This window comes from Lathyrus oleraceus, chromosome 4 (assembly GCF_024323335.1).
Source record: "Lathyrus oleraceus cultivar Zhongwan6 chromosome 4, CAAS_Psat_ZW6_1.0, whole genome shotgun sequence".
Classification (NCBI taxonomy): domain Eukaryota; kingdom Viridiplantae; phylum Streptophyta; class Magnoliopsida; order Fabales; family Fabaceae; genus Lathyrus; species Lathyrus oleraceus.
In genome coordinates this window covers 105,351,554-105,368,054 of record NC_066582.1, presented here as the reverse complement: position 1 = coordinate 105,368,054, position 16,501 = coordinate 105,351,554, and the positions used below count along the sequence as shown (strand labels likewise).

The following is a 16,501-nucleotide window of genomic DNA, read 5'->3' as shown; positions in this document are numbered from 1 at the left end:
AAAACATATTTAAATTTAATGCATTATTTTACTATTTTTAATTGAATACACTACGCCAAAAACTGGAATAGACAGCGCATCTTAGAGGGCGCTTTATTACAAAAGCGCTCTCTAAAGTGAAGCGAAAAAATAAGGAGCAATAGACAGCGCACTTTAGAGGGCGCTTTTGTAATAAAGCGCCCTCTAAGGTGAAGCGAAAAAATAAGGAGGAGATAGAGGGACAACAATACATGGCGCTTTTTAGAAAGCGCCCTCTAAGGTTACCCTTAGAGGGCGCTTTTAATAAAGCGCTGTTATAAGTCCATGTGCATTTCCAGCTTATAAAGCGCTTCTGGAAAGCCTTAGAGAGCGCTTCCATAAGCGCCCTCTTAGGCCCCCTTTAGAGGGCGCTTTTTTTCCACAAGCGCCCTCTAAGGTCCCCTTTAGTAAACATTAAAATTATAACATACTGCGCGTTTTGTTATTTCACTCTCTGTTATTTTCGTTCTTTTTCACGTTAGGGTTCTAAGGCGTTCTCCTTCCACCTCTGTTAGATCTACGACGTTTCCTCCTTCTACCAATCAAAGGTACACGATGCATACATTATTACTTGCACTATTGCTTTGTTTTAGCTTTGCCCCATTTCAGTTTTATGTTATTGTTGTCTATGCTACGTTTTTATGTTATCCCTGGTTCTTTCCTGTATGAAGCGTAAGTACATGATGTTGTCTATGTTGATTTCTGGACCTAAACAACCAGGGAATAACATAGACGTGTACTTGAAGCCCTTAATCGAAGATTTAAAGATTTTGTGGGAGACCGGTGTGGAGGTTTATGATGGATATAGGAAAGAAAGTTTCAACTTGAGGGCGATGTTGTTTGGCACAATTAATGATTTTCCAGCATACGGAAATCTATCAGGGTATAGCATAAAAGGTCAATGTGCATGTCCTATTTGTGAAGATAAAACAGATTGGAAGCACTTGGAGTTTGGTCAGAAGAATGTCTTTCTCGGTCATCGGAGATTCTTAAATTCAAATCATCACTACCGTGGATGGAGAAAGGCGTTCAATGGTCAAGATGAGAATATTATATCAAATGATTCATATATTAGAAATGATCATAATGGCCAAAAGCGCTGTCTAAGGTATACCTAAAAAAATTGAAATAGGAGGGTCTTAGAAAGCGCTTTAGGCCAAAGCGCTGTCTAAGGTGGGGGCTTAGACAGCGCTTTTAAGATTTCAAAAAGCGCTGTCTAAACCTTTAGCAGCGGAGGTTTAGACAGCGCTTTAAAGCGCTGTCTAAGGCTAAAAAAAGCGCTGTCTAAGGTCTTGTTTGGCGTAGTGCGTCCGTGTTGTTAAGAGACATGTAGAACATATTCCAACCAAGAAAAGAAAGAGAACTTAGTGAAAAAGGTACAGGTCAAATGATTTTAATTGTTTTCTTTATTACAGGTAAAATGACTTTTATGATTTTAATTGTTTTTACATTTGTCATCTGATTTTAATTGTTTTCTTTATTACAGGTAAAATGGCTATTATGAAGTCAATCATTCGTGCAAGGGGCAAGGGATACTTGAAAGTATCAATTGATATTTGTTTAGATGGAGATGTTCCATTGTCGTCAAGCCTCATTCGCGTAGATGATGATGATGCTGGATATTTGAAAGTATCCCTCTACGACAATGGAACATGTCCATCTAAACAAATATCAATTCTATCTTCAAAAGATAAGGGACCAAAAATATAAGGGGATTACGCAGCAAATCGAGTCAGTTGCATAAAAAAAGGTATAAACACAATTATATGATATTTATGCATAGAAAATGTTAATTCTTGATCTTATACATCACCTAACTAATTTTATGATATTTTAGGTTCATGCTATTGATATTGAACAAAAAGAGGTTGTTGCTAAGAAGACTGTTGCTAGCAAAAAAAACATACATCTCAGAGATGCTTTTGCTACTTAGTTTTATTTCTTTTTAAGTTATGAATTGGTTGTATATTTAGAATCTTTAGAAGTTAAACGATTATATATCAGTGGATTGTTGTATATGTATGGATTGTTGTATATAAGGCTTGTTGAATGCAATGTGTGAAAAAGGGCTTCAAATTATACAGTTTTGGATGTACTGCTTCAATATACAGGTTGTCTAAAATAAATAAAAAAATATAGCGCTTTTTAAAAAAAAAAATTTAAATAACCACCCACTTTAGAGGGCGCTTTCCAGTAAAAGCGCCCTCTAAACCCTTAAATGTTTCCACTTTAGAGGGTGCTTTCCAGTAAAAGCGCCCTCTAAACCCTTAAATGTTTCCACTTTAGAGGGCGCTTTCCAGTAAAAGCGCCCTTTAAACCCTTAAAAGTTTCCACTTTACAGGGCGCTTTCCAGTAAAAGCGCCCTCTAAACCCTTAAATGTTTCCACTTTAGAGGGCGCTTTCTTTAAAAAGCGCCCTTTAAAGTGGCCCTTAAAGAGCTTAAAGAGCCACTTTAGACAGCGCTTTCACCAGGAAAAAAAGCGTTGTCTTTACCTATGCCAGCGCCAGATTAGAGGGCGCTTTAAAGCGCTGTTATAGGCCAAAAAAAGCGCCCTCTTTTCCCTTATTTGGCGAAGTGATAAATGCCATTTTAATTGTGTTGACCATTTGTATTGACTTGATTGAGTTTCTTATTTGTTGTTGGGCCTTGGTCAAGGTTGATTTGACTTTGTCAAGTTAATATTATTTGATTTAGGGGATTGATAGAATGTACATTCCATCTCCCAAAATGAATGAATAATATTAATTTGGGAAAAGTCCTCCTTTGACCAATTTGTGATCTCATTCATCACTTTCCCTCTTTATCTAATTCCTCTTCTTTATCCATTCATTTCCCTTTGGCCAATGACATCTCAAAATCCTAATGCTAGTTGATTGAAAGATTAACATGAGTATGGATGAGATTAGGCCACACCTTTGCATATTTTTTGTGTGTGGTATGTTTAATGAGCATAGTTCATAATACTATGTCTCCAACATGCATTAACACCAAAAGTCTATTGCCTGACCTCAAATAGTTGTGACTTCTACATAAGTCCAATTACGATTGCTTAACATAGCGCTAAATTTGTGACATAAAAAGCATAAGCATTCTAGTTAGTGAGATTGTAAGTCTCCCCTCTTCCATGGTATTGTGTGGAAACTTGGCCTTCTTTCCTTCCTTTGGAAGATGTTTTGGTTCAAGGATCCATGTTTGTGGCAAGTGGGTTGAGTGTTCTCCAAAGAATGTCTTGAAATCAAAAAAGCAAAACAAAACTAACTACTAACTTACTAACTATTAACTTTTACTTTCAAGCTTTTACTCTTAATGCAATTTACTTTTAGCACTTTATTATCATTTGTCATTATACATATCATTCTAATTGTTTATGTTAATTTAATTTTCATTTTGTCCACTTAGACCATATTGTGTGATATACTTTGTTGCTTTGCTTGTTTGTGTGGTCTTTGACCATTAATGCACATAATAATAACAAAAACACTAAAAAACTTTTGAGTGGACTGTTGGTTTGATCTTGCCCAATTGGATTTAGAATTTAGGCAACATTCCTTTACTAATGCACTTGGCCAATGCCAATTTGTTGAAGAACCAAGTGCTTGCAATTTGAATTCATCTGATACATCATTCAAGATCTCTCCAGTTTCATTTGTAACATTGATCATTTATTAAGCTGTTATGTTGAACCTGTGACTTGTGGAATTCATCTGCTACATAGGCTATTTTGAAGAAGATCATTGAAGTGGATAAGCTTGGATGAGGCCATCTTTATTTGATGCCTTTGCTATTCAAGATTGATATAATTGTGCATTCGTGTGTTGCTTGATTCTAAAAAGTTCAAGGGAATTCTGGGTTTCTATTGACATACTTGTCTATTGGATTGCTCCCATTTGGTCAGATCTTTTCAACTTTAAACTTTTAATTTTTGTGCATAGGGTAGTCTCTTCATCTTCTCCCCGTTTCTTTAATTTAAATATCTCTCCCTCCATTTTCAAAACCTTCTTTGTGTGAACTACCTTTGTTCTAAACTCTGACCACTTTTGCAAAAAGATAGAAACTTTGGCCTTATGCCATTGCCTTTTCAAACTTATTTTCTTAAATCAAACTTGTAAATAAATTTAACTATACTTGACTTAAACTTTCAAAAAGACAAAAAGAACTAAATCATTCAAATCATTTTAGGCCTTTGTTCCTTTCAAACTTAAATTTTGTTAAAAACCAACACACTCATTTTGAAATTTATAGCACGAACTACGAGGTTTTGATCCCTCATTTTTATGTTGGTACGTAAGCACAAGACCGAAGGTCTTGTCAAACACAAAAATATAATTAATGAATTCTTTTCTCAACCCTCCATTCTATTTGTTTGTAAACATCACTTTATACCAAGTACATATGCACACATAAAGGGCTCCCTAGGAGTACCTATGACACTTTGGGTGCTAACACCTTCCCTCTGTGTAACCAACCCTCTTACCTGTGATCTCTGATTTTTATTAGTTTTTATTTGAAAACTTCTTACTATTTGGGTTTTGTTCGTACTTTTCCATTTTCCCTTGGAAACAATAAAAGCGCGGTGGCGACTCTTGTTAATTGATCTCTAGCTTGTCAATAGCTTGATGATCACGAATTTCCCGCTACACTCCTTTCTTTCAATATCATTTTCTTATTAAAAAATATATTTTAGTTTATAAATGTACAAATTAAAGGGACACATATTTTTTTGTAATGGAACAAAATGGAAAATTGTTAGTGGTGCGATTCGAAGGGTGTAATCCTTTACGTATCACCATGGTAGTTATTTTGGACAATGGTAAAAAGTTTTTTAATAAATTAAAAAAAGGAAGACGCGTTACTTTCGTTTATTAAATGGCCGAATTAATAACATGTTACGAAATATATATTTTATAATAGTGTTAAAAGGGGAGTTCATTTAGGGTTGGAGGATTTTCTTTGTCATTTTTGCTCAATAGTCACCGAGTCATCCTCCCATCTCTTTGTTACTTGTGAGGTGACAGTTTCTATTTGGTATAGAATTTTTAGATTGTTGGGGTGGCTTATGATTTTACCTAGGGATGTTGTGACCCTTTTTCAGATGTTTTTACCTACTAGTAGTCTGTCTAGGATTAGAGGGGGATATCTCTTGACTTGACATGTTGTGACTTGGTCGATTTTGAAAATTCAGAATGATTTAATATTCTTAGACAAAGTGGTGAATTCGAAGGATGTGAAATACTTGAGCGTTTTTTTGAATCGGAAATGGTGTACTGGTAGGTTCGTGGGTAGCTCATGTGCTTTATCAGACTAGATTAAGAATCATTTCTTGTCAATGTGCCAATAACAACTTAAGAATCGATATCCTCCCTTTTAGGATATCCTTAATGCTTTGGTGGAGGCAGTTGCTTGACTTCCTAATCCTTGTCTAGGGAGCTATGGCTTTGTTTCTGGTTCTTTTTATTTTGGTTGTTGGGTATCGTTGGGGCTTTTGCTAGTTGTTGTTGTTTATGTTATGGCGGTTGCTCTTTTTAATTTTGTAGTATCCTTTATTGCTGGTGCTTTGGTACTCCTTGTGCTTATCGCTTGTATTTCACTCTATTGTTTTAACTTTCTTTCTCATATATATATATATATATATATATATATATATATATATATATATATATATATATATATATATATATATATATATATATATATATATATATATATATATATATATATATAATATATATATATATATATGAGTGGGGATCAACTTATTTTAAGAGTAAGTTATTTTATCTTACTTTAAATCATAATTTTAAAATTGAATCTAATTTAATGGTTAATTAAGTAAAAATGCAAAGCTCAATGTTTAAATTAATAGCCTTCTTAAAAAACTTCTCCTTCTGTATTTTTCATTTTTTTTTTTTATATTTCACCATCTTCTTCTTTTAGATTTCACCTTGCTCAACTTTTGTGTTTCTTCAACTTTTCAATTTTTTGCTTTTCAGGTCGTTCAACGTTTATTTATAAATATAAATACCACTCTTCCAAAGTGATAGCTCCTACTTACTTTGACAAGGTTAATGTAGAGGTGAGAAAATTATAGATAACTCCTAGATGACTTCATTGTTCTACTTTCTTTATGCAATGATTTTATATAGTTAGTTAATTTGTCATCCAAAGCACATCTCAACGTGATAAAATTTAGATATGACTTGATAGTTGTTAATGTTATTGGTGCAGAATCCATCCAAATCCACATTATGCTTATTTAAGTGGAAAATTGCTGTGAGATTGAGATAGAATACTAACAGGTGATATTCAATGATAGTGTTTGTCCCTGCATTCTCTGGTATACTCTAGGTTTGAATATCTAATATTGATTTTAACAAATACTTAATTGCACTTTTGTTCTATGCTTTTCATGGTATCTAGGTTCTTGATGCAATCAAGTGTTCTATATTACCAAGCAGTTAGACAGTTGTCAAACAAATAAGAATTATTGATTTCATACAGAAGTATTAAATTTTAATTTTTCTAAGGGATTGGAAGACCATTAGGGTAGGGGTGGCAATTGGATCCATTAAGAGAAAATCCATCCAATCCATCCATCAAAAAATCCATCCAATTCATCCACTACATAAAAAATTAAGTTAATGGATTGATCCAATCCATCCATTTATAAGCATGGATTGATCCAATCCATCCAACACATTTTAATGATCCAATGGATTTTTTTATCTAATTTTAAAAAAAAAAAAATTTCAAATATTAAATTTTTTTTATAAAAAATAAAAAATATTTTTTTTTTCGAAAAAAATTCATTTTTTTTAAATACAAAAAATCGATTTTTTTCCAAAAATTTAAAAATAAAAAAAATTCTTATTTTTAAATTAGAAAACTGATATTGTTTTTTTACAAATATAAAAAAAAATATTTTTAAATTATTTTTTTCAAAAATACAAAAAAATATATTTTTTTGAAAAAAAAATTGATATTGTTTTATTAAAAAAAAGTAAAAAAATTTAAAAAAAAAATAAATTTCAAAGAAAAATTTTAAAAGAAAAAAAAAGTGGATGGATGGATATCCATCCACTAAAATTATGATAATGGATGGATTGGATGGATTTTTATTCTTAATGGATGGATTGGATTGGATATTTTTAAAAAACTTTTAGTGGATTGTTAATGGATAATGGATTGTTTTGATCCATCCATTAACGATCCAATCCATATCCATCCAATCCATCCATTTTGCCACCCCTACATTTGGGTGACATAGACTTCAACATTTCTGGAACTTGAAATGGAGTTACCACCATTTAGTTGGATATGAAACTGGCTGGAATTCAACTAGATCATACAAAATGGAGTTTCATGTCACTTAACAAAGATACCAATCATGTTTTACATCGTGAACTATGAATCATATGTTACATCATTGAACCATGTATTTTGTTGTTTCACTCTTTTCAAGGGATTTCAATGTTGATCTATAAAAATTACGGTGACATGTATTTTGTTGCCCTCGAACCAATTATTATGTTATTTTGTAAGTGAGTTTTATGACATTTATACCATATTGTTACAATCTCTCTAAAATACATGATACATATACAGGCTTGATTCATCAATTGATTTCATGTCATGTTTGTAACTTATATTATGTTTTTGCTAAACTGATTTTCTGTCATGCATATAACTTAAGCGTAAAGGCGTCACGTATACAATATAACTTTCATTTCAAACATGTTTCCGACATTATGCAGTTAAAATAACAAATAATTAACTTCATTAAATTGGTACTAAACTTTATTTAAGTCATGTTTGAATTCTCATAAAATAAAACTACATAAAATAAATAAATGTAAGAGACAATTCCAATGCCATCCGTATTTAAAAATAAATTTTTGAAACTCAGTGTTTTACATGATGGTAACTAAATTTTTGAAAGAAATTGAACTAAGGTAACCAACTAGCGTATTTGGAGAAAGAAATTGAACTAAGGTAACCAACTAATAAGTTTTTCCTAGGTTGTTGTGTAGCTTTCATATTAATAGCCATTGAAACAAGTTTAGGTATCTATTAATTAAAACACAATGTTCATACTCATACAACTTCTATTAATTTATACTTTAACTATTTGTCCCTCTCGTAGATATGAATTACTTAGTGGATCCATAAAATTTTAACAAATTCTACTGGATCATATTATAGAAATTATATGAAATGAGAAAAATGAAACTAATGATCCAAATATGCCGTGAGTCAATAAAATTTTAATAAATTTTATTTTTTGATATCGTGAAAATCATATGAAACGGGAAAAATGAAACTATCGATTCAATTATGAATAATGTATTGATTCATTAAAATTTTAATAAATTTTGCTTTCTCATATCTTGGAAATGATATGAAACGAAAAAAAAGGAAACTACTAATCCAAATATGTAATAAGTCAATAAAATTTGAATAAATTATTATTTCTCATCTCGTGAAAATTATATTTTCATAAAAGTGAAAAGTGAAACTACTTATATAATTATGAATTATATAGTGAGTCTACAAAATTTTAATGAATTTTACTTGCTCATATTGTAGAAACATAAAAGATATATTTACACTTGTTTTAACACTTACACCGTATAAATATACATAAATTATATTAATTTTATTGTTTTATTAATTTGTTTTGCTTAGATTTTCGTGCAACCAACACTTTACTTTGTTGTAAAATATGGTGTAGATACGGCGTATGAAAAAGACTGTATTATTCGTTAAAAATTTAAATATTTTTAAAATAATTACCTTATTTATTAAAAGCTTAAAAGATTAATTTATCTAATACAAATTTCTATAATTTTTATATTATTTTAATATTATTGTTTACCTTTCAATTTATCTAGATTTATTACTAATCAACTTAAATATACTATTATTTTTAAAAAAAAATTAACTACTTATTTTTATGACAAATGGATGATGGACAAAATTGAAGAATGTGTCAAAGGCAAAAAAATAAAATAAAAAATGAAAGAGCCATTTACAAAGTAAGCCCTAAGACAATCGCCTTATTAGGCTTATTCTCCACGAGCACATAGACAAACTTGCATGATAATCACCATAAAATAGAATCCAAAGAATGGAATGAGACGAACTACATCAAATTTTTTTCCAGGCTCTTGAATTGGCGCTGGCGCAGGTGCTTCAGAATTATAATTTGGAGCATAAATCGGGGCAGGCGTAGGTGCATCAGAATTTAGATTTGGAGCATAACTGGGTTGTGCCGTTGAGCTAAGCTCTGAAAGGTACTCCAATGAAGTTTCAATTTTTGAAGCAGCACTGACATCCACTGCAAAATTAAACAACTTTTATTACTATCAAACATTATAAATATAATTGCTAATTTATGTATAAAAAGTTGAATTAGTTATTTACATTCACAAGGGAATAATACTCCACAAACAGTAGACAACTTCATACTCTTTATGACATCCAAGGGTAAATTTTCCATGTCCATAATACTATCGCAAATGCAACCAGAAGCAGTAGCTACAACATATTGAACAGCAGAGCAACACGATGGATCTTGTGGTTGGGAATTGTTATGGTTTACGAAATACGGTAGACACTCAACAACCATTTCATTTATAATTGATCTACAATGTCCAGTTGGATTTGGTGCGGCACTTAAAGGAAATATCATCCAAATAAGTAGAAATGCCAAACCAGTTAACACTTTTACCATCTGACTTGTTTAACTCAATCCTTTCTCTCAACCTGGAATGAAAAACTCCTTTTCAACCGGTAAAGGAATAACAAACAAAAATATATATGTTTTTAACCGGTAAAGGAAAAATAAAATAAGAATTCCCAATATATTGACATAAAAAATAAGAAGAAAAACCTGAGTGAGCCAGTGAGTGAGTGAGAGAGGAAAGGTAGAATATGAAGCGCTAAGGAAGAAGAGAGTGAGGAAATAGCTCCCATCGAAAAGGAAGGATTCTGTTAGGGTTTTTACGTTCTCAGAGCTTTTGCTGTAAGTTATCGTGAGTACAGCTTTACCTATTGAACTTCATTGGTTGGAATAAACTACACATATTATGACTTTAAACAAGAGAAAAAATTGTTAGCAAATAATATATATATTATAATATATATATTATATATATATATATATATATATATATAGGATTTTTAAAAACAATTAATAATGTATTTCTGTTTTAAATTTAAATTTATTTAAAATTTAATTTATTTAAAATTTAAAATTATTTAAAATTTTATTTTTATTTTTTAATTAACAAATTGATTGTCCGTAAAAAATTATATGTTTCTATCTAAGAATTGTTCTTTAAACAAATTTTGTGACAACCTTAAAATATGAGATTGAAATAAATCCTTAAATATATAATAGTAATATCATTAATAATAGTTTTTTTTTCTACCCTTGTTAAAATGGGGTAATTATCCCCCAAATAACGTGTGTAAATAAATTTTTTGCTACATAAATTCAACTTTTAAAATCAATTTTATAAATGATATTTTTTAACCTTAGGTAACTTTTTATTAATGAAAACTTTAATTAATTAGATTTAAAATTTTTATAAATTTTTCTTTTATGTTTTTTTCTTCTTCTATTGACATTTGAGAGTATTACTATTCATGAGTCATATTCTCTTATGGTTACTTGATGTTTCTCATATTCTCTACTTCTTTTTCCATAGTTTTTGCCTTTAATGTGTTTCATTCTATACGTGATTCTTTTGATTGATCTTTCACATTTGGGTTCTTCTAGCATTAGTTTTGACGTGTAGGTAACATGGAATTAATGTATATTTCATATGTTTTTATTGGGATTTAATTGAAAAGTTATTGTTGAAATTCTCATTTTGAATCCCAAGATGCACAAGTTATAATTTATTAGGGATAAATTTAATAGTATGTTATTAGGGTTTGTTAAATTTGTTATTAGTTTGTTAGAGTTTGTTAGGGTTGATTTTATTTTCAAGCTTTAAAGATAGATCATCAACCTATATATAAAGGTTTGTCATGTGTCATCAAAAACAATAAGAATCCAACAACATACTTTTTAAGTTAACTTTTTATTATGGTCTCCGAGTACGATTCTCGAAAGAGATATTGGAGAAGAAAAATACCTTCAAATCTGAAAGCATGACTGATACATTTGAATATTATTTCAATTGGATACTTGATAGTGGTGATTCACACCACATGACTCATTTGACCTCAATATTGAAGAAAATCAGAAAATTAGATAAACTTTTCTACATAACTACACCAACAGTGATTTCAACTTTAGTTGAAAATATGTGAGATGTGAATTTAACAAGTTACCTTACGTTAAAAGATGTGTTATTGATTTCTGACTTAATATGCAATATGATTTTAATTCATAAACTAACATATGATTGAAATGGTTACGTGATTTATGATCAAAACTCTTGCATAATACAGGACCAAGCCTCGAAAAGGAAGATTGGATCATGTGACCTGCATGAAGGGGTTTATGTGTTCACAACGCAATATCAACAAGGTTTCATGGGTGCAGCTAAGAAGGACATGACAACCTTATGGCACATCAGAATGGAACATTCCTCAAATCAAGTCCTTCAGCATATTTCACATTTAGTCAAGTGCAATTTTGATAAAGCAAACTCTTGTGATGTATTCCACAAGGCAAAATAATGTAGAAACCATTTTCCTTTAAGTATTAATAAAGCTTAAGCACATTTTGAATTGATTCGCTGTGACTTATAGGGGAAATATCATACTGCCACAAGGCAAAATAATGTAGAAACCATTTTCCTTTAAGTATTAATAAAACATAAGCACATTTTGAATTGATTCACTGTGACTTATAGGGGAAATATCATACTGCCACAAACAATGGATCACATTATTTTCTAACCATTGTAGATGACTACACTCGTGGCACATGGGTATAATTAATGAAGCACAAGACAGAGACTTTACAATATTTGATTATTTTTAGAAATCTAATCAAAAGGAAGTTTAATATGCATATCAAGAGGATTAGGAGTGATAATGGGACATAGTTTACTAACTCTGACTTCAAGTGTTTCACTCAAAAAGAAGGGATCATGCATGAAACTTCTTGTGTTGCCACACCTCAATAGAATGGACGTGTGGAACATAAACATAGACAAATTTTGAACATATCACGAACCTTGAATTTTCAAGCAAATCTCCTTTGCATTTTTGGGGAGATCGTGTATTGACAACAACTTATCTAATCAATAAAATCCTTACAGTGGCAAATAAGGGAATCACTTCATACGACTTACTTTTTAAGAGAGCATCAAACTATGAGCACTTGATAACTTTTGGTCGTTTGTGCTACAAGAAAAATGACTCAAAGGGAATCAAAATTTTTGATCCCAGGGCTGAAAGGTGCATTTTTGTTGGTTTTCCACAAGGATAAAAAGGATGGAAAGTTTACAATCCAAAGACTTGTGAATGCTGCATATCAAGAGATGCAGTGTTTTATGAGCATATCTTTCCTTACCATGTGCAAGACAATAATGGGTCTACTAATTTTAGAAATAACTCGTCAAGTGATAAACTCAATGATGAGTCTTCACTCTATAATGATGCAGAATTGGAAGTATCAAGCCTTGGGGAAATTCCTCATAGTGACTAAACATCAGGTGTTATAGAAAGTTTATCCATTAAGGATCCTGAATACACAAGTCAAACTGAGGGTGAACCTATAGAGCAAGAACATGTATCCATATATGACTTGAATGAAGAAGTCATCAATGGATTCTAAAAAAGAATCATCAAGTAAAAGTGAAGGAAAAGTCTCAAATGATGGGGAGCCTCAGAGCATGCCACGAATAAGATGACCTCCAAATTATATAAAAGACTAAACATAAATCCCAAGTGCATGGCATCAATTACAAAATCCTCTTAAGGTATCACATATCCCATCTCAAAAACTTTAAATTATGATCAGTTTTCACAAAAACATAGAGCTTACCTCGCAGCCATCACTAATGACGAAAAACCTCAATTATATACCCAAGCAGTCAAGCACACAATTTGGAGGGAGGACATGGCTCTAAAAATCAAGGATCTAGAAGACAATGAGACATGGGGACTAACTCATTTACCACAAGGAAGAAAAATAATAAGATGTAGAATGTTGGATTGTAAGCCTTATTTGTTTCCACATAGGAAGAAAAATATCTCAGTCAATGTTATCACATGAAGGATCTTGATTCGCTTAAATACTTCCTAGGCCTGGAACTAGCACAAGGGTGAGAAGGTATATTTGTAACACCCCATTTTCTACCCACGAGTTATAACAACAAAATCAGAGTCGTAAAATTTTCTATAAATGGAATATTACATGTTCAACTTTAAACAATTTCCACTTTAAGGAATCATAACAATATGTAACACTTTTCTTAATTCGACAAAACAAGGTCATTCACTCCAATAATTCAACTTCATAAAATCTTACGCAGCGGATTCATAAAAAATTCTTATCATCTTTAAGCAACATAAATACGACTTAACTTAGAGAGTAAACAACTATAATCCTTCAAACAATTTAAATTTTAGTAACAATTAAAAGATCCACAAAGCAGACACGCGACAATCCCCCCGAGTGCTACGTATCAGAGCGACTGACCACTGACCCGACCAACGGTAACCGGCTACTTCTCAGGATTACCTGCACGTTGTCACATAAGGACAACATTCAACAGAAGGGGTGAGTTACAATAATTATAATCAGTATATGAAAAAACAATACAGTAATTAAGAATCGTACACAAACACCACTTCTCAATTAAATTAAATACCCATACAACAAACCAACAAAAATGCAACTCTAATGAGACTCGACTCGTCATGCATGTGGTACCATTCGGAGTAAAACTCCCAACTTAAAATTTGCCGATTTAACGAGGCATCAAGGCTTAAGCCTTCAACTTTCAACTTTTGCCAATCCAGGCCAACGTGGTGTGAGCAAAGCTCCGACTTAATGCATATGAATTTACATGACATACACGACTTTAAAATTCCGACAACATAATAATAATAGCAACACAACAATGTTTTCAACATAATCAACTTATAATCAACTTTGGCTCACCAAGCTTACAACTCAGTATCTTTAACAACTTTCCGTACACGGAATAGCTTAACAACTCAGTCATACTTGTATCGACACTTCATAACATAAACCCAACAAAATTACTCATCAAAATTAACTATAATATTACCCGACTCACCCCGACGAACTTCATTAAATTCTGAGCAATTCGATTTTTTTCACTTTTCCAACAGCGTTAACCCGTTAACGCCCTGGGTTAACCCGTTAACGCAAGACAGAATCTTAATTCGCTTAAATACTTCCTAGGCCTGGAACTAGCACAAGGGTGAGAAGGTATATTCCTTTTATAAAGAAAATACACCTTAGACATTTTACAAGAATGTGGAATGCTGGATTGTAAGCCTTATTTGTTTTCAATGGAACAAAATCACAAACTTGCTTTGGCCAATGGACCTCCACTCTTAGAACCGTCAAGGTATAGGAGATGAGTTGGACGTCTGATTTACTTAACTATCACTGACCTGAGTTAACCTAATTTGTTCATATTCTAAGTTAATTCATGCAAACTCCACTCCAAAAGCATTGGGATGATGTTATGCAAGTCTTATGATATCTCAAATCTTCTCCTGGTCAAGGTAACATTATCCCACAACACAACACAATGATCTACAACTAGTTGGATATTGTGACTTAGATTGGGCATCGTCTCTCATTACCAAAAGTCCATCTCAGACTATCTAATGAAACCTGGCAATGCTCCAATATCATGGGAAAAAAAGAAACAAGCAACAGTCTCTCAATCCTAAAGTGAGTCTAAATATAATGCAATGGCACATGCCACAAGTGAAATATTATGGCTACGTAATTTGTTAGAGACTCTGCAAGTTCCATGCATCAAACCCATGATTCTGCATTGTTACAATCAAACAGCTATTTATTTAGCTGCAAACTCGGTATTCCATGAAAGAATATAGCACATTGAAATTGAGTTTCATTTTATCAGAGAACATATATAGTCAAGTGACATAAGCATAACTCACCTGCCTACCAAACAAAAAAAATACTGACATTTTTACTAAGTCCTTAGGCGTGAAAGTTTTTCAAGACCTCATGTTCAAGTTAGGTGTTTATAATCTTCACCTTCCAATCTGAAGGGGAGTATTAAAGATAAATTTAATAGTTTGTTATTAGGGTTTGTTAGGTTTGTTAGGGTTTGTTAGAGTTGATTCTGTTTTCAAGCTCTAAAATATAGATCATCAACCTATATATAAAGATTTGTCATGTGCCATCAAAAACAATAAGAATACAACATATTTTTCAAGTTAACTTTCTATTATAAATCATAATGATATTTACTAAATACTCTTTATATCTCATAAAGATTATCATATTTGAGTAATGCACGATTTTAAAAAAAAATGATTAGATGTGTTGATTTTAATGATAAAACTAAAATCATTTAATAATATACTCTTATTAAATACTTCATCTGTCTCAAAATAGTTGTCCTCTTTGAGATTTCCACATTTTTTAAGATAATGATTTATTGTGTTGATTTCAATGATTAAACGAATGTCATTTACTAAAATAATCTTATTAATAATAGGTAGTGGAGTAATTACATGATTTAAAATACAATAAATAGGGGTAAGTAAGTGGAATAAAATAATAAATATCACATTGTTATTCTAAAGGGACAAATAGTTTGAGACAAATAAAAATAGGAAAAAGGGTACCTATTGTGAGGCGGAGAGAGTATATTTAATATAAAAGTTAGATAAAGTGAAAGTTAATAAATAAGAATATAGTAGTGAGTGAAAAAATAATATTAAATATTGCTTTGGTATTATAAGAGGACAATTATTTTGAGACAGAAAAAAAAATACAATCATCTTGCTTAAAGGCTGAAGTGTTCAGCTAAATGCTTCATAAGTGCCCATTAGATATCAGAGAGATGACTTATCTCCAATTGCTCAAGTTTTCTTCTTCTAATCCTGAATAACACCAGACCTAGAAGTCATACTTTTACCTTCACCTGGGATACTGCAAACCTTCTTTTCCACCCTGTCAAGGGAATTCATGTGAACGTGGCTCACATTATTGCTAATGAACTCAAAACGGTGGTGGAAAGTGTCCGCCAACCAAGAGAAAAACCTATATGCCCTCTAGTATACCCTGGTTTAATCATGGGGTTGTGCATGAGCACACACATGGCTTTATCACTACATGTTCATGAGACTATCACAAGACTTATTGATGATGCTTATATCTTTAGGTATTGTACCAGTAAGAAAACCAAAGGAGTTGGGCAGGAACTTGTAAACCCTCCAGCCACAGCCGACCTTGATTTTGGTGATTGGGACCCAAGGATGAGAGTTATTTTTTCTCATACT

At 31.7% G+C, this 16,501-nt stretch overlaps 1 protein-coding gene across 1 annotated transcript; it reads right to left on the bottom strand.

The window, feature by feature from the left end:
• Window positions 1-7,963: 7,963 nt before the first annotated feature.
• On the bottom strand, window positions 7,964-9,749 carry LOC127136227 (non-specific lipid transfer protein GPI-anchored 11). The gene is made up of 3 exons (XM_051062816.1): window positions 9,440-9,749; window positions 9,109-9,353; window positions 7,964-8,083 (listed from the first exon to the last, which is right to left on the bottom strand). The coding sequence occupies exons 1-3, from the start codon at window positions 9,747-9,749 to the stop codon at window positions 7,964-7,966; spliced, it is 675 nt and encodes a 224-aa protein (XP_050918773.1).
• Window positions 9,750-16,501: the final 6,752 nt, after the last annotated feature.

What these genes read in the sequence shown, in the direction of transcription:
- LOC127136227 (XM_051062816.1), bottom strand. Translation starts at nt 9,749, where the DNA reads ATGGTAAAAGTGTTAACTGGTTTGGCATTTCTACTTATTTGGATGATA. An exon ending in AGTATTATTCCCTTGTGAAT is followed by an intron (nt 9,354 to 9,439) that starts GTAAATAACTAA and finishes TTAATTTTGCAG; the next exon opens with TGGATGTCAGTGCTGCTTCA. An exon ending in TTATGGTGATTATCATGCAA is followed by an intron (nt 8,084 to 9,108) that starts GTTTGTCTATGT and finishes TTTAATTAATAG; the next exon opens with ATACCTAAACTTGTTTCAAT.